Source organism: Podarcis gaigeae, assembly GCF_964106915.1.
Source record: "Podarcis gaigeae genome assembly, chromosome: 2".
NCBI classification, from domain to species: domain Eukaryota; kingdom Metazoa; phylum Chordata; class Lepidosauria; order Squamata; family Lacertidae; genus Podarcis; species Podarcis gaigeae.
In genome coordinates this window covers 85,225,174-85,241,520 of record NC_139679.1, presented here as the reverse complement: position 1 = coordinate 85,241,520, position 16,347 = coordinate 85,225,174, and the positions used below count along the sequence as shown (strand labels likewise).

General features: G+C 49.5%; 2 protein-coding genes and 1 long non-coding RNA gene across 3 annotated transcripts; 2 read left to right on the top strand and 1 right to left on the bottom strand.

Annotated features, from left to right (window-relative positions):
* Positions 1 to 3,670: 3,670 nt before the first annotated feature.
* On the top strand, positions 3,671 to 5,283 carry H1-10 (H1.10 linker histone). Its single transcript, XM_083727215.1, has one exon. It carries the CDS (start codon positions 3,815 to 3,817, stop codon positions 4,484 to 4,486), a length of 672 nt encoding a protein of 223 aa, XP_083583341.1. The 5' UTR covers positions 3,671 to 3,814; the 3' UTR covers positions 4,487 to 5,283.
* Positions 5,284 to 6,630: 1,347 nt separating this feature from the next.
* Positions 6,631 to 11,841, top strand: LOC310839050. The gene is made up of 2 exons (XR_014561314.1): positions 6,631 to 8,353; positions 8,832 to 11,841. It is a non-coding gene; the product is annotated as an uncharacterized lncRNA (long non-coding RNA).
* On the bottom strand, positions 10,179 to 13,760 carry LOC310839035 (histone H2A). Its single transcript, XM_083727221.1, has 2 exons — positions 13,629 to 13,760; positions 10,179 to 13,423 (listed from the first exon to the last, which is right to left on the bottom strand). The coding sequence occupies exons 1-2, from the start codon at positions 13,743 to 13,745 to the stop codon at positions 12,944 to 12,946; spliced, it is 597 nt and encodes a 198-aa protein (XP_083583347.1). The 5' UTR covers positions 13,746 to 13,760; the 3' UTR covers positions 10,179 to 12,943.
* Between the last annotated feature and the right edge of the window lie 2,587 nt (positions 13,761 to 16,347).

The following is a 16,347-nucleotide window of genomic DNA, read 5'->3' as shown; positions in this document are numbered from 1 at the left end:
TAGCCCAAGGTCACCCAGCAGCTGCATGTGGAGGAGCGGAGACGCGAATCCGGTTCCCCAGATTACGAGACTAACGCTCCTAACCACTACACCACACTGGATTGGTAATTCTTTAGCTTGTTTATTAACACTCCCTTTTCTCTAGTGGGTTCCATGTGGAAATTTGGCCAACCTATAAGCTGATGCTCTTTGGCATTTCCATATTTTACACTGTACTCCCTATTATTGGGGACGTGTGTATACTGTGATTCCATCAGAGCCTGGGGAAAAATGCAAAATTCAGTTTTGTAAGGCTGTGAAGGCTTGGTTTCCAGACCTTTGATAATCTTGGTTGCCCTCCTCTGAACACATTCCAACTTGTCAACATCCTTCTTAAATTGTGGTGCCCAGAACTGGATGCAGTACTCTAGGTGTAATCCAACCAAGGCAGAACAGAGCAGGACTACTGCTTCCCTTGACTGGGACATTACTGTTGATGCAGCCTAGAGTAGCATTTTTTTGCTGATACATCACAGTGTTGACTCATGTTAAGCTTGTGGTCTACTAAGATCCTTTTCACATGTACTACTGGCAAGCCAGGTGTTCCCCATCTTATGTTTGCAACTGGTTATTCATGCCTAAGATTATTCCTTACAATTGTCTCTATTGAATTTCATTTTATTAGTTTAGGTCTAGTTCTCCAATCTGTTAAAATCATACTGAATCCTGATTCTGTCTTCTGCAGCATTAGCTACCACTCCCAGTTTCATGTCATCTGCAAATTGGATTATCTTATCCTTGATTTGTCCAAGTCATTTATAAAGATGTTGAACAGCAACAGGCACAGGACAGAACCCTGTGGCATCCCACTTGTCACTTTTTCAAGAGACAAGGAACCATTAGTGAGCACTCTGGGTTCGGTGAGTCAAGGAGCTACAAATCCATCTAACAGTTACCATGTCTAGCCCACACTTTACCAGCTTCTCCACATCATGGGGGACTTTGTCAAAAGCCTTTCTGAAATCAAGATACACCATGTCCACAGTATTCCCCTGATCTATCAAGCTTGTAACTCCATAAAAAAAAGAAGATTTGTCTGGCATGGCATATTTTTGAGAAACCCATGCTGGGTCTTAGTAATCACAGCATCCTTTTCTAAGTGCTTACAGATGGACGGTTTAATTATCTCTTCTAGTATCAATGTCCTGGTATCAATGTCAAACTGACCAGTCCGTATTTACCTGGATGCATGGGGATCCATTTGAACTCTGCTTCTCAAACAAAAGTTAGATGAGAAGCAGTGTGGTGATATGGTCTCAGCTTTGAAGGTTTTAAAAATAAAATCCCCACGGTTCACTAACGTGCTTTTTTACACCTACATAGAAACCTCTGGCTGTTCTAAGGCATAACCAAGGGGTTTAAAAGCGATCCTTTGCTTAAGAGCAGAAGAGGCTGTGGTAAACCGAGGTCCCCCTCGTCCCAACATGCTTTGCAAGACGCCTACGGGGTGGGCTCTTCCCCAGAGCGCGGTTTTTACCTCCTGCACAGAACTGCTGTTTTTTAAAGCCGTGCAAGAGGGAGGCAGGGCGAGCGAAATGGCGGAGAAAATAATAAGACATGGGAGGAGGAGGAGGAGGAGGACGGGTGTCAGATTTATCGAAAGTGGGAGGGGGAGCGAGAAAGCAAGCTGCGGAGCTCGAGGGTTTGAATTGCCTCTCTCTCCCCCTTTCCCCCCTTTTGGCATAAGAAGCAAATCAGAGTCAAGGCAAAGGAAGGTGGGGGTAACTTTTCCTGCGCAGGAGGATGCAGTTGAAAGTGGGTGTAACGCGCCTGCTTCTCTCCCTCCCAGAGCGATCGTGAACCAGCTTTAAAAGGTGGCAGCGGAGAAGAGGCTTTGATGGAGTAGGCGGATTCCATGGCTAAAAAGCTCCCTCGCCTTCAGCAACCGCGCTGGGTTGCTTTCGTTTTCTTCCCTGCATGAAGATCTCTCTCTCTCCCCCCCCCCACTCCCCCCAATCTAAAAAGAAACGTCCCCCTCCTACACACACACACACATATTTTACACAGTGCTCTTGGCAACATTGGCTACGGCTGTCTGCACTTCTAAAGCAGAGGTGGTGCCGCCCCGCCCCCTTTCCCTGCCAGCCCCCTTCCTATGGGGGGGCATATGCGCCCCCCCCTATTTAAATTCGTCCGGATCGGGCGCCCTCTCAGATAGATTATAAGCTAACGTGGGTAAAGGGGAATTTAAATTCTGCCCAAATTGGGGGGCGGGAAGGAGACTTGGCAGGCGGGATAAATCCATGGCATCCCGCGTGCGGAGCAAGATGCCTCCTGCGGCCAGTAGCTGCTCCCTGAAGGAAGTGTCCGTTGCCACCCGATCTGTTTCCAATCAAATCCGGAAAAGGGAACAAAAAAACCAAGGTGCGCCTTGGCTGAAAAGGAGCCGCTGCACCAAACCGCCCCCACCCCGCGGCGCTGATCTTCTCCCCGTTTTGCACGCCTCCGATTATCGCTTTCTTTTAACCAGAAACTAAAGGGCACCGCCCCCTCCCTAGGTAGCTCGAAGTGGGGTGCGGAGTAGCCCGGAGAGACTTCTCGTGGCTAGACTTTACATGCCCTCTTATCTCCCGGTGCCTTGCAATGTTACCCGTACCTTTAAAGACAAATGGCAAGATCCTGAAAACATCCTCCATATTCATTTCCCCGCACGAAGCCCAAGTTGAGACATGGCCACCCCAACCCCATCTAACAGGAGTTACCGAGGCTGATATAATGAACTCGCAAATATAAATATATACAAACTCAAAAGCAATAAAGCGATGGGCACCCAACGCCTTCTCTGCAGGCTCCTTCACCTGGTTGTTCGAGAATCGCCCCCCACCCGACCTTCGCTTCATCAGTTGTTTCACGAATTTGGGCATTTCCTATGGTAAATATACATCGCGCCTCCTCGCCCCCCAAAAGCAGCACAAATAGCAGCGCCCCTTTGCCCTTCCATACCACTTCATACCAGAGACCAAACGCGCCTCCGTTGGGAGTGCCTGCGTGGTAGGGGGAGGGCTTGCAACCCCCTCTAGCCCAAACTGGAAGGTGCTACCGCCCTACAACCGAGGATCCCTGGGCGGCCAAATCCTGCCCTCTCTGAGCCCCGCAACCCCTTGAGTCACGGCCCCTCCAGATCGGGCGGGGACCCCCCTGGAATGAGCTCCACAGCTCCGTTGCTGCTGCAGCCGACCACGTGAGGGCGTCCAGTGTGTTAGTTGCAACAAATTAACCCTGGGCTAGTCACCCCCCCGAGGGTCGCCGGCGCCCCACGACCGGCCAGCGGCACGCGGCGCCCTCTTCTCTACGGGGTCCGCGCGTTGGCCGTGCCGTGCGGATCCCTCGGGGGCCCCCAGAGCCCTCCATACAGGGCGCCCCCATCCTCTGCCTTCCCCCAGCATAGGGTGCGCCCTTAAAATCGCCTCCAGGGAACCTTTCCCAGCCCCGGGAGGCTGCGGCGCCCGGGCAGCTCCGTCAGGCACCGTCGGGAGCAGCCGCTGGCGCCGGCAGCCCGACCCTAGGCCGCCGGACGCGGGCGGGAGAGCTCGCCGAAGGGGCCACAAAAAGCACAACTTGGAGCCGGCCTCCTCGCTGCCTGTTGTTGTTCTCAACGTGGTCCGCTCCTGGCGCATATAAAGAGCTGTGGCGGAGCCCGCCCAGGCAGACGGCTTTCTCTCGGGCGGAGCAGAGGCGAGCTGTGCTCGGCTACCGCGCTTGCTGCTGCTTCCCGAGCGCGCACACGAGCCTGGTCTTTTTCTCTTGCGAAGAGCGCCGTCCCGCTTTATCCGGCATGTCTGTTGAGCTGGAAGAAGCCGACCTGCCCCTGGCCGAGGCGGAAGAGGCGCCTCTGGCTCCGGAGAAGAAAGGCGCCGCCAAGAAAGCCAAAGGCGGCGGCGGGTCGGTGTTGTCGCCCTCCAAGAAGAAGAAAAATAGCAAGAAGAAGAACCAGCCGGGCAAGTACAGCCAGCTGGTGGTGGAGGCGATCCGCAAGCTGGGCGAGCGCAACGGCTCTTCGCTGGCCAAGATCTACAACGAAGCCAAGAAAGTGGCCTGGTTCGACCAGCAGAACGGGCGCACCTACCTCAAGTACTCCATCAAGGCGCTGGTGCAGAACGACACCTTGCTGCAGGTGAAGGGCACGGGCGCCAACGGCTCCTTCAAGCTCAACAGGAAGAAGCTGGAGGGCGGAGAAGGGGGCGCCGGAGCAGGAGGCGGGGGCGCCTCGCACGCCAAGTCGCACAAGAAGGCGGTGGCCGTGCCCGCCTCGCGCAAGGTCGAGAAGAAGCCCGTGGCCAAGAGCAAAAAGCTGGAGAAGAAGTCGCACAAGAAAGGCGCCGGCGGGGCCGCCGCCAAGAAGGACAAGGTGAAAGCCAAGAAGGCGGCCAAGAAGACGGCCGCCTCGCCCAGCGCCAAGAAGGTGAAGAAGTCGGCCAAGCCCAAGGCGCTCAAGAGCAGGAAATGAATGAGGCGCAGATGGAGAGGGCAGGGGCCCTGGACTTGTGGAGCCTCGAGACATTGTGACTTATTGCTCTCAGCACAGCCATGTTACCCGGTTTCGTTTCTGTAGCTTTTTCTTTTGGGGGGGGGGATGAGGGGTGGGCGTGGGTTGGAGGCGCACCTTTTCTTCATGGCCGCCGGTTCCTTGGAGGGGAGAGGAACACGTTATTCGCCCCAGCCCTTTATTTTATTTTTTTTAATAAAGGGGGGATGACTTGAGGGCTTGTGCGGGGTTCTTTTGTTTTTTTAAATTTGGAATAGTTATTTTTTTCCTGCCCCCCCTCCCCCGAAAAATATGGATAGGCGGCGCCGCTTCCCTGCTTTCCCCTGGTTCTCCATGCTCACGGGGGCGTTTTGGCTGCCTTCCGAAAGTTTCCCCGGCCGTCGTGGCCGCCCCTCGGATGCCGCTGCGGCGCCATGGCAACGGCTTTGCAAGGGCGTCTCGGCTTTTCCCTTTAAAAAGGCGCTTCTCGGGATGCAAGGAGGGAGGGGAGAAATGGGGAGCGGTTGGGACCAAGCGGGGTTGTGTCGGGGTGCTTTTTTATTTCGTTTTTGCCTTTGAGAGGCCTGCACAGCCATTACCGGGCCGGATGCATAGATGCTCAGTTCTAGGGAAGGTGGGGATCGGAGGGGATCTCCCTCCTCTCCTGAAAGATCATCATACTGCCTTCAAAGGTGTCTTGCCTTCGGTAGCCTTTCCCCTCCGCACTTGTGTTTTTTGGTTTTTTTGTTCAATAAATAGTTTAAAATGCTTTTTTTTCACTCGCTGCTTCCTCCGTGTGTTTTAACTGCAAGAGGCAAATGAAAACTGCGAGGGAGGGAGGGTGGGAAATGGGGGCGTTAGTGGGATTAACCGGAGATAATAGGGGTGCGGCTATAGGGTGGAGGAGGCTGGGTACCAGGCAAGGGAAAGCTGTAGCTTGTGCGTGGAGGGTGGGGAAGGTTGCGCATTCCACCCGCTTAATTTTCTGCCGGTGTGGAGTTTCCTGGAGGTGGGCGTGTCAATCATTTCAAACGAGCTCTTTCCTCTGATTTGAGCTCCATTTTCTGCAAGGGCCGGTAAGCATTGCATTGCCCTGTTAGCAAAAACTCTGCCCTTGGCCACTTTTTTCACCCATATTGCAGGTTGGAGGTCGTCGTCCACATAAAAATCCGAGCCGGACCTGAAGTTCCAGGGAGAAGGCGGCAATCCTTTGGTTTGGCGGTCCCCCTCCTCCCCCAAACCCCGCACATGCACCTTGCTAAAAAGAAGCCTCTAGGGGGCGAGCCTAGCCTTTGCGTACATGGGGGATTACGTCATCGGGCGCCAGTGCGCACGAGTGGGGAAACGCCCGTTGGTTGGCTGGCCGGGGCGGTTACGTCAAGCCATTCGTCTGCACCGGTAGCGTCACTCCTTTCGCAGATAGCAGGTTGAAAAGGGGGAGGCGGCACCAAAGTGCTCAACTGAGTCGTGAATTGATCATCTCTCCGGAGCTGCTACCGCTGCTTTCTGCCACCCGCCCTCGCGGCCAAAGGCCTGCTCCGGCCTATCGTTTATCTCAGCGTAAGGGGCGGGAGTGCCTTACAACAGTCCTGCAGTGTAGCTCCCTAAGCTAAAAACACCCAATGTGACTACATATAGTCAGTGCTCTTCTTAACCATCCCATATGAGGCTGGGCGGTACAGTGGTACCTCGGGTTACATACGCTTCAGGTTACAGACTCTGCTAACTCAGAAATAGTGCTTCAGGTTAAGAACTTTGCTTCAGGATGAGAACAAATTGCGCAGCAGCAGCAGCGCGGCGGCAGCAGGAGGCCCCATTAGCTAAAGTGTGCTTCGGGTTAAGAACAGTTTCAGGTTAAGAACAGACCTCCGGAACGAATTAAGTACTTAATCCGAGGTACTGTACCACTGTAGTTGTATAGTCACCCACCCTTCCTGCCGGTGTCCCTTCCTGCCAGTGGCCTGCTTTCCGCTGCCAGAAAAACAAGAGCTCCACCCCAGCAGCTTGCTACTTGTCCGCGGCAGCAATATGAAGGGGCAGTCGCAGCAAACGAAGAGGTGAAAGTGGGAAATGAACGGTGGAGGCTGGTACCCGGGTGCTGCCTGGGATAGGGGAAAGGTCTAGGGAGAATATGGCCTGGGAGAGAGGGAAGCTGGGCTAGCCCCAGGCCTGCTTTTGCAGGATCTTGCCATGGGGCTACTCAGGTCAGGGAAGTATATAACCTTAAGAAGGGAATTGGAAGGCACTTGCTTAGGGTGGCAGAAATGGTGCAGTAGAGCAGGGCCCTGCTAATACAAACACAAATATCACCCCACATATTATAATATGGCCTAACTTTCAACCCCTTGGAGAACACTTAAAGGAGCTCCAATAGCTGAGCACATTAGAACCAGGAACTAAGACCAAGCCTGTAGAAGGAGCAGCCTGACTGTTTCCTACACTTTTAATCTTAGCACTTGTCCACAAGGAATCCTCTACATAAAAGAAAACACACAGCGCACAGTTCAGGTTTACAAATAAGGGGGAGGGTAAGAGAATGCATCACCCACCATGAAATGGTCCCTAATAGGTGCCATAACTCACCATCATGCAAATTTAACCACCACCATTTGGTTCTGAAGAACGTAATAATACATAGCGAGTGTGGAGCTGTAAGGGGTATCCAAATTGTACAAAAAGGGTGATAATACTATTCTAAATGTCCAGATAAAACTAGTGGTATAGAAAGATCCTTATAATAAATATAGCCTGAGTTGTGGCCTAGAACTAACTGCAGTGGGCCAGATTTTGGCACTTCAGGAAAAACCTCTATCTTGATAAACTACTTAAGAAGACAGGATGGTAAGATATTCTCCCAGCTTCACAACCCAATGCACATACAGGAGCAAGGCACCCCCCTGCAAACTATATTGATAGACTTTATTCAAATCATGCATGGAGATACTTTCACTTTTGTGAACTGGTATTTTCACATTTCTTACAGTTCAACTTTGTCCATTCCAGAATAATCCAACAGTTTCAAGCTTTAACCAGCAGCATCCAACTAAGCCACACTTAAGCTATGGGGGCTCTGTACACAGGGGGGAAAAGAACACCATGTGGTACAGCTGTTGAACTACAACTCCCACCATCCATTACCTTGGAACTACTGGCTGGGGCTGATGGAAGTAGCAGTTCAACAGCTGGAGGGCCCCACTCTGGCTACCCCTGTTATATCTAAGTGCAGATAGCTACAACCACCACTGTAGCAGCATGGTATGTTTCTCCAAGAGAAGGAAAACATTAAATGACTTCACCTTTTCCAAAAGGAGCCATGATTACCCTAATTCCCTGCAAGGATATTTCCAAAAGGCAGAAACAGGCACGTGAAAAATAGGCAGAGGGGGGAAACCACAGCACCCCCTTCTATAATTTGCAAGGCTCTCAGGCTACAGGCTCAAACAGAAGAGTAGCAGGTAGCAGAGTCTGCTGGGAGTTTGGAGGCATTTTTATGTTGAAGATCTCTCGTTCCTTTTACACAAGCTCTGTGTCCACTACCTTAAACTGTTTTCAGGATTATAGAAGCACATTTTTCAATCCAAGTGCTATATTATATAATGTGTTGAGAAGCATCGTGTGGCAACACAGTACTAGTCCTGACCTACCTGCTGCGGCTCACATCAGATTTCAACAGTATTCTATAGTATGGATGGAAGGCCTTTTAAATGAATATCCCCAGTTTGTTAAAGATGGCTGTTCAGTTCACTATTGGGAATCTAATAAATTTAGAATAAATTTTTATTTTTTGGTACTCTGTAGAGCGGTCATTAATGCTGTTCACCAAGATCCCTATATATTGCAATGACTTATGTTTCTAAGCTGTACAATTACATTATGTTAAGCTGTACAATTAAATTATGTTTCTAAGCTGTGCTGTTCATTTGAATTGACCGATCACCAAGACTTCCTCTCTTCACCCTCAATCCAAAGTTATCTTCCAAAATGGATATAAAGGCTGCTGCTTTCAAGTCACTTCTAAGCTTTTCCACACACCTTGCTACCTGCATTCTCTTCCTGAATCTAATTTCCACCATTCATTCATTTCCATCTGCGTTAAAGGGAAGAGTTAACGGTGACACGACAGGGCAGAAAAGCTCACATTTGTGCCACTAATTCAAGCAATATACAGACACAGTTCATCCACCATGCTAAGCCATACCATCGGGATTCCTGGAGATCATAGATTCCACTTAGCTCCTGCCCCTGTGAGCTAAGTCACGGTTTAGCTTAGCATGTCATCCAAATGCAGGCCAGGCTCATGGCTTGTCTTGCTCCAGTAAACTCCAAGGTTTGCTTTTGGTTTACAGTTCCTCGTTTGTCTGGAGCAAGGCAAACTACAAGTCTGGATAACATGCTAAACTAAATCATAGCTTAGCTCAGAGGAAGAACAAAGCAGCCATACTCTCTCCTCTTTGGCAGTCTGGACATCAATACATTCATGGTTTGGCTTAGTGTTACTTGCAAACTGAACTATAGACTCCCACAGATAGAAGAGCAAGCTAGCTGCTATTGTAAGGAATGCCATTTCTGGACAAGAGCAATATTTTCTTTTTAGTGTCATTTAAGTTTTCACAACCCCACATGCCAGTTCTACCCATTGACATAAACAGATGGTAGAAAGGTACTAAAGGGGGGGGAGGCTGCAGGGAAGCACCAGCCTTTTAGATGCTCACATATGGGACCCTAAGCTTTTCACAGCGAAGCCCCTTTGTAGAACTGACATCCCTTTCTAATATTACTTTTTACCATCTGTTGATTTAATCATGTTCTCTTCCCTTCAGCTTTACATTTAAAACACAGTTAAAAGTAAAATATACCAAGGGGCCATGTGATGAGGGCTTAGGAAGGTTATTTTTGTTAATTGCTAAACAGATTTCATTAATTCTGAACAGAGAATACACGAGAGCACAATGCAAGTTCTGCCAGCAAGAAATGCACTGCACAGCTTAATCCTGTCCCCATTTACTTTGAATACTGCATCCAACTGAACTGGCTTCCTCAGGACTTCATACTCTGATGCTAGCACTTTTCGGAAGCAAATCATATCAACTTTGAATGGGCATCACCAAATAAATGCTTGACGGGTCTAACACAGATTAATAGTGCATGGGTTGCACTGATGTCAGGAATAACCCAGTGCATTTCTAATGTAAGTTAATGGGAAACCTTGGGTTGTGCAGGGCTCTCTGCATGCAAGGGAATCTTGGGATCAGGGTGTCATTTGCCAAGCAGAGAGAAGTGAGGAAGATATGAGGCATTTGGTTGTGCAAGTCAGATAAATATTTTAAAAAATGGGCTCCACTGCCAGGACCACAGAAGGATACTTTGGGCAAAATGGGCTTTAAGATTTGATACAAACATTCATTTCCCATTTATTAATCAACACCATTTAATTTGCTATTCGATAGAAAGAGGGAACAAGGGAGCTGAAAGACAGATGGCTCACACTGCAGTCAAGTCAGAGTTACTAGACCAAACCTTTGACCTTCCACTGCCCACCTTCCCTTTCTTCCAGCAGTATTTTCAGGAGAGTAGGGCATAAATGCACATTACAGACCTCAAACCACCCAAAAACCTTTCGTGGATTCAGTAACCCCCAAACAGCTAATTAAGTGATGTGTCGACAAGAGACATCTTTGACATGCATTCAAGACTGAATCGGTTTAATAAGAATATTGGTTTTGCACTTTTCCAGTATCACAAGTTCTGCATTTTCTAATAAATACAAAGCAGTCTTTTGACAGAACACAAAATACTGATCTTGAAATAATAAAAGACAGAAAAACACAAACTCTCATTTCCTATTTTTCAGTAGTTATTTGCATTTAAACAATCTCTTCCCCACAATTATGCAATCCATGTTCATTCTAGAAGAAAGCAAGAGCCTTACACTGGTCCAGTGCCAGAGGAATGAGATAGCAACTTAGAAACAATGGGTCTTTTTTTCCTGGGTCTGCAGTGGGAGATAGGCAAGACAAATCAGACAGGAGCAGATCAAGGTTCTACCTCTTAGGTATCACTAAGGAGTGAACAAACCACCTTCATTACCCAGGTATTAAAGCATCCAAGTTCCACTAACCTATGTGTTATTTGTCAAATCAGAGCAAGACAATACTTCATCCACAGATTTACACCTCACTTGATAGGTTGAACACATGCTACTTGACAGCACATACACAGTTGCCCATAAATATTACAAGTTCTACTTGCTCAATAGCCTAGACACTGCTGCATGCACGTGGTTCTATAAACTTTTCACCTAGGCAAGCAAGCAAGATTTGGCTCTGATACCATCTCTAGAGTACCATAGCTACTATGCACCACAGGACTGGCTAGGCCATCTTCCATGCTCATACGTTACCCAAACACCAATTTAGTAAACCAACACATTACTAGATATTTTACTCTAGTATAAATTCAGTTTTTTCCCCTAGAAAAACCCAAATCCCAAAAATTAATCCATTGAGGATTACAATTAAACAGATGCCACAATTGCACTCTATTTTATGCACCAGGCGTGAAATTCTGAACAGGGAAAAAACCTGTGTATAGTTTTAAAGTGCAAAACAAAGATACAGAATGCCAAACCTCCATCGTTGGGGAAAGGTCTATAACAGAATTAATAACCCAAAAGGGAATGGGGGTGGGAGGAGGACAGAACAGACCACACAAGGTAATTGCTTCTGTCTCAAGGAAGCTTCAGGCACCTCCAGACCTACCATCACTTAGGCTGAAAAACCACAAAAGCCATTATACTAAAATACTTTTGATTTTAGCTCTGCTGACGTCAACAGGACAAAAATACGACCTAAATCCAAGAACCCTTGCTTAAAATGAGGTTCCAGCTAAGCTGCTAAGCGCATTCAGAAGATCTGAATGCAGCACCAATCAAGGCTAGAGACAGATAATAGGAGCCCTCCCTCTCCAAAGAGTTGGTCTGAAAGACAATTACTGTTCTTGGCCTGTGCACTCATCTCACTTTTGTGTCTGGCCCAAATGATTCACATCATTCAAAACCTTACCCCAACCATGTTTGGCCAGAAGTGACAGTAGGACAAGATGTGCATACCTTAGGAAACTGAAGACACTGTCCAATAACTTGCCTCTCTCTCTCTTACACACACACACACTCACACTACTGTTTGCCTCCAGCCCAAGGCTGTTAACTTCATAAACTAGATTCCCCCTTTCTTTAAAAAAAGGTTTGCAACAACAATAAAATCAAAATTTAACACCAGCACACAATTAGGAATGGAGTACAGATACAGTGATACAATACTGCATCATAAAGCAAACAAGGAAGGGGGAGAAAAAAAGCTTAGCGCTTGAAGAGATGAATATTTCTCTCAACAAGAGTAGTGGCTCTTTTCACATTACGATTTTTTCTGGCAGCTTCCTTTTCTCCCCTCCCCCCTCCAACATTTTATTAAGTTTGTGATCACATTGAATGGGGATGTGCAGCAACAACAGGTAGATAGATCCATCACTGTATTGAGCTCCGTGACAGAGCAGTTTTAAGAGAGTAGACGGAATATTTGTGCAGAACAGTAATGAATGGAGAGGCTCTGCCTTCATCCTCCCTCCCTGACAGGTGCACAGACAGGATGCAGAAAGCCTCCATGGTCACAAATGGTGGCACACTGCCAAGTCCCTTGCCTTCCTAGGGCAGGCTTGCAGCTTCCACCTTGCTTCGTGACTTCGTTCTTCCAGTTAGTCCCAATGCAAGAAAAACAAGATGCACAAATCATTCTTCTAGTTCCAAAACTGTCCTTTCTTTCCAAATCCCCTTTCCCGAAAAATTAATAGTGGCTTTAAGGGAGGGGGAGGGAGGGAAAAGAAAAGCTAATTGCACAGATGCTGCAGGTATAAGCAGCTTCAGAGTAGTAGATTAGGGGATAAATCATGGGGATGGGAGGGAGAATGAGAAGAGAGAGACAGAGGGAGGAAAAATAATAATACAGAAATCAATTTGCAGGGCACTAGGTGGCAGCCACCAGGCCCGCAGCACGTGCCCCTCTCGCGACACAGAAAAATGATTTAAGCCTGCTCTTCCCACACCAATCCCTGGGACTGATAGAGGGCAGGAGTGCCAAGCGAGGTGCAGATCATTGGAAGGAAAGAGGGCTGGCAGGGGCGAGAGGGAAGCCCGGCGGCTGCAGCGCCAGGCGGACAGGGAGGACCAGAGCGAGGAGAGGAGGCGCAGAGGCGGCCCAGCGATGTCTGCGCCAAGGCAGAGGAGGCGGAGAGGAAGAGATCTGCCCGGCGCTGGCTGCTCCAAGTGAAGCAGAGGGAAAAGGGAGAAAATGTCCGGTGCCCGCTGGGTCGGATCCTGCGGGTGGGGTGGCGGGGACACATCACCGGCCCATTCTTTGTTGTTCCCCTTCGGAAACAGGGCCGGGCTCATTTCTTGGAGCTCTGGGTCTTCTTGGGCAGCAGCACGGCCTGGATGTTGGGCAGGACCCCGCCCTGGGCGATGGTCACCCCGCCCAGCAGCTTGTTGAGCTCCTCGTCGTTGCGGATGGCCAGCTGCAGGTGCCGCGGGATGATGCGGGTCTTCTTGTTGTCCCGCGCCGCGTTGCCGGCCAGCTCCAGGATCTCGGCCGACAGGTACTCCAGCACGGCCGCCAGGTAGACGGGCGCCCCGGCGCCCACCCGCTCGGCGTAGTTGCCTTTCCGCAGCAGCCGGTGCACGCGGCCCACCGGGAACTGCAGGCCGGCGCGGGACGAGCGGGACTTGGCTTTGGCGCGCGCTTTGCCGCCGGACTTCCCTCGGCCGGACATCGCGGGCAGGCGGCTGGGCTGGAGGGGGCGGGCAGGGGGGCGCTCCGAAAGGGCTGCAAGCCGAGGCCCGGCGCGAAGCAGGCAGAGGAGGAGAAAGACCTGGAGAAAAACACCGCCACCACAGAGTGTTAGCAAAGTAACGTGGGAACGCAGGTTGCGAGCCTGACGCGTGTTCCGGAGCAGCTCCGCCCCCTCCCCGCTGCGCGCCACCCCGCCTTGCAACCCAACCCCGGAGCGGACTGGCAGTGAGCAGGTTGCAGGCCGCGCTCCCGGCCGCGCGCAGGGGTCACCTCCCTCCCCTCACCGTTCGCCGCCTCGCCAAGCGGAGCGCTCCGCCCGAGAGCCGCAGCTGCAGTGACAATAACAAGCGCGAGATGCTGGAGGATATAAATCCAAGCCCAGCCTGTCGGCGGCTTCCCATTGGCGGGGGCGAGCACGGAGCCGCGCCGCTATTGGCGGGTATTCCGATCCCTGATTTGCATAGGGGCTCGCGTCGTCCATGTTCGGACTCGGAGGGAGCTGGAGCGGCAACAGACGCGCAGGCTTGGCCGCCTGCAAAGAGAGCTGCTGGTGAAGCATATTAATGTGCAGCAGCAGCAGCTTTGGGAGACGCGGGGGGTCTCTGGCGCGGCGTGACAAAGGGATGCACCGGGGGGAAGAGGAGGCGGGCGGGCGGCTGCTGCTCTTGCTCCTGATAATGCCACCTGGAGCAGCCGCCCCTCTGGGTGAGGAGAAGGCAGCCAAGGTTAGCAGAATTTCCCCAATCCCCTCTCTCCCGAGTTGAATTGCTTGAAATACTTGGTCTGCCTTCCCAAACCCAGCTGAAGGCTAACCCGCAGGTGCAAACCCAAGCTCAGGATCACGACCGCCGCGCCCTAGGGCAAATGCAGCACCCGCAATAAAGGCAAACATTTAAGGCCGTCTGGTTTTTCACAAGGGGAACTTAACTCAGGCAGGGCCTGAGGAGGAAGAGCATGATAGGATTACACTCCTCTCATTTATTTGTGCGGTATCTGGATGCCCTTTTGGAGGACATTTCTTATTTATTTATAGATCCTCTCGGTTGGGTATTGCATTCTCTCTATAAGCCTAATTAGCAGTACCCTTAAGGCAAAGACACCTAAAAAGGATGCTGGCCCATCCCAAAGCAGGCAGGCAAGCCTGTGCCCAAACCCCAACCAAACCTTAGTCAAAAGGCCAAATCAAGGGTTTCTTGATTGGCACATCTGAGGTGGGGAAACCTAATCCAGCAATAATTTATTATCATTTTATATAGTGCCTTTATTGCACAGAGCACTTTGCAAGTGTTATCCTGGTATGCTTTAACAATCTAGTCAGTATTGCTAAGTTCTTACAGGGGAGGTTAAGAGACAGTGGCATGCCTAAAGCCACCTAGTTGTAGGGAGTTCATGGATAGAAGTGAAATTTGAAGTCAATGTCTTAAAACATTGCATTCTTAAAACCAGTGTATTGTGCCACCTTGAAATGAAAGGCAGAGCAGTCTTAACTCAGGAAATCTGCCGGGAAAGATGTGAGGGTTTACACCAGTTTAAATCAATGGGTGGGGGCAGGGGGGATACCCATCTGGAAGGATTTAGGTTGAGATTATATGGGAGTATGGATTGTAGTAAGAGTTGTGCCACCTTCATGGATCAGCAAATTGTGCCTGTTATGCTGGGCCTGGTTTTGTTGCTGTTTTCGTGGCTGGTGAGGAAGCCATCTGTATTTAGAAGAGCCTGGCCAACAAGCTTGGTATGTTGGGCCAAGCAGGCCATGCTCCAATCACAAGCATTCCTATTCTAGTTAAATTAGTTTTTTTAAAAAAATAATACCTGCTGCAAATAATGCTAAATCAAACATTGTCAGCCAGACCAGTGACTTCACACAGGGATAGCTGTGCTAGTCTGTTGCAGCAAAATACAGTAGAATGTTGTGGCACTTAGAGACTAACAGGATTTGTTATGGCATAAGCTTCTGTGGACCAGTGTCTCATTTTACCAGATGAAACGGATGAATATGCATCTGCCGAAGTAGACTCTAGTCCACAAATGCTTGCTGCAATAAATCTTGTTAAAGTCTCCAGCATGCCCCAACACTTGTAATTGCCAGACTGGACTTTAGGGGGCAGATGAAACCGCTGAGTCAGGGATACACTTCTAGGGCCAGGGGAGAGTGAAATCGTTTCTAGGTTCAGCAGAAATTAGGCCCAGCTAGACGTTAAGCAAGAAGAATCTAAGCAAGCTAGGTTAATTATTTCCTTAAATTATTGAAACGGACAACCCATGGGTAGGAAGACCAACTTTGGACATACCGTATTTTTCGCTCTATAAGACGCACCAGACCACAAGATGCACCTAGTTTTTGGAGGAGGAAAACAAGAAAAAAAATATTCTGAATCTCAGAAGCCAGAACAGCAAGAGGGATCGCTGCGCAGTGAAAGCAGCAATCCCTCTTGCTGTTCTGGCTTCTGGGATAGCTGCACAGCCTGCATTCGCTCCATAAGACGCACACACATTTCCCCTTACTTTTTAGGAGGAAAAAAGTGAGTCTTATAGAGCAAAACATACGGTAATTGTACAGAAATATGAGGCATCCTCCAAAACACCTAAACAAATTTATTTGGTGGACTTAGCACTGTGATATACATTGTAAGAAGGCTCTAGAATAGAGACAATTTGCTTTCATGCTTCTGGAGGCTTTCCAGAGCTGAAAGAATTGGAGAGGCTTGTAATGGACCCATATTCCATTCCTCATAAGAAAAGAGCGCTGAGCTTGTGGCAGTATCATTATTAAACACACGTCATTCATATACATTACTTACAAGGCAAAATGAACTGCATTCAGAGACATTGTGTCAAAAGGCCCAGGTAGAACATCTGCCCTGCATCTAGAGGGTCCCAGGTCCAATGGCTGGCATCTCCATGTGGGGCTAGGAGAGACCCCTGCCTGAAACCTGGAAGAGGCGGCTAGTCAGTACAGGCCATACTGAGCTACACGGACCATTAGTCTGACTTTGTAGAAGA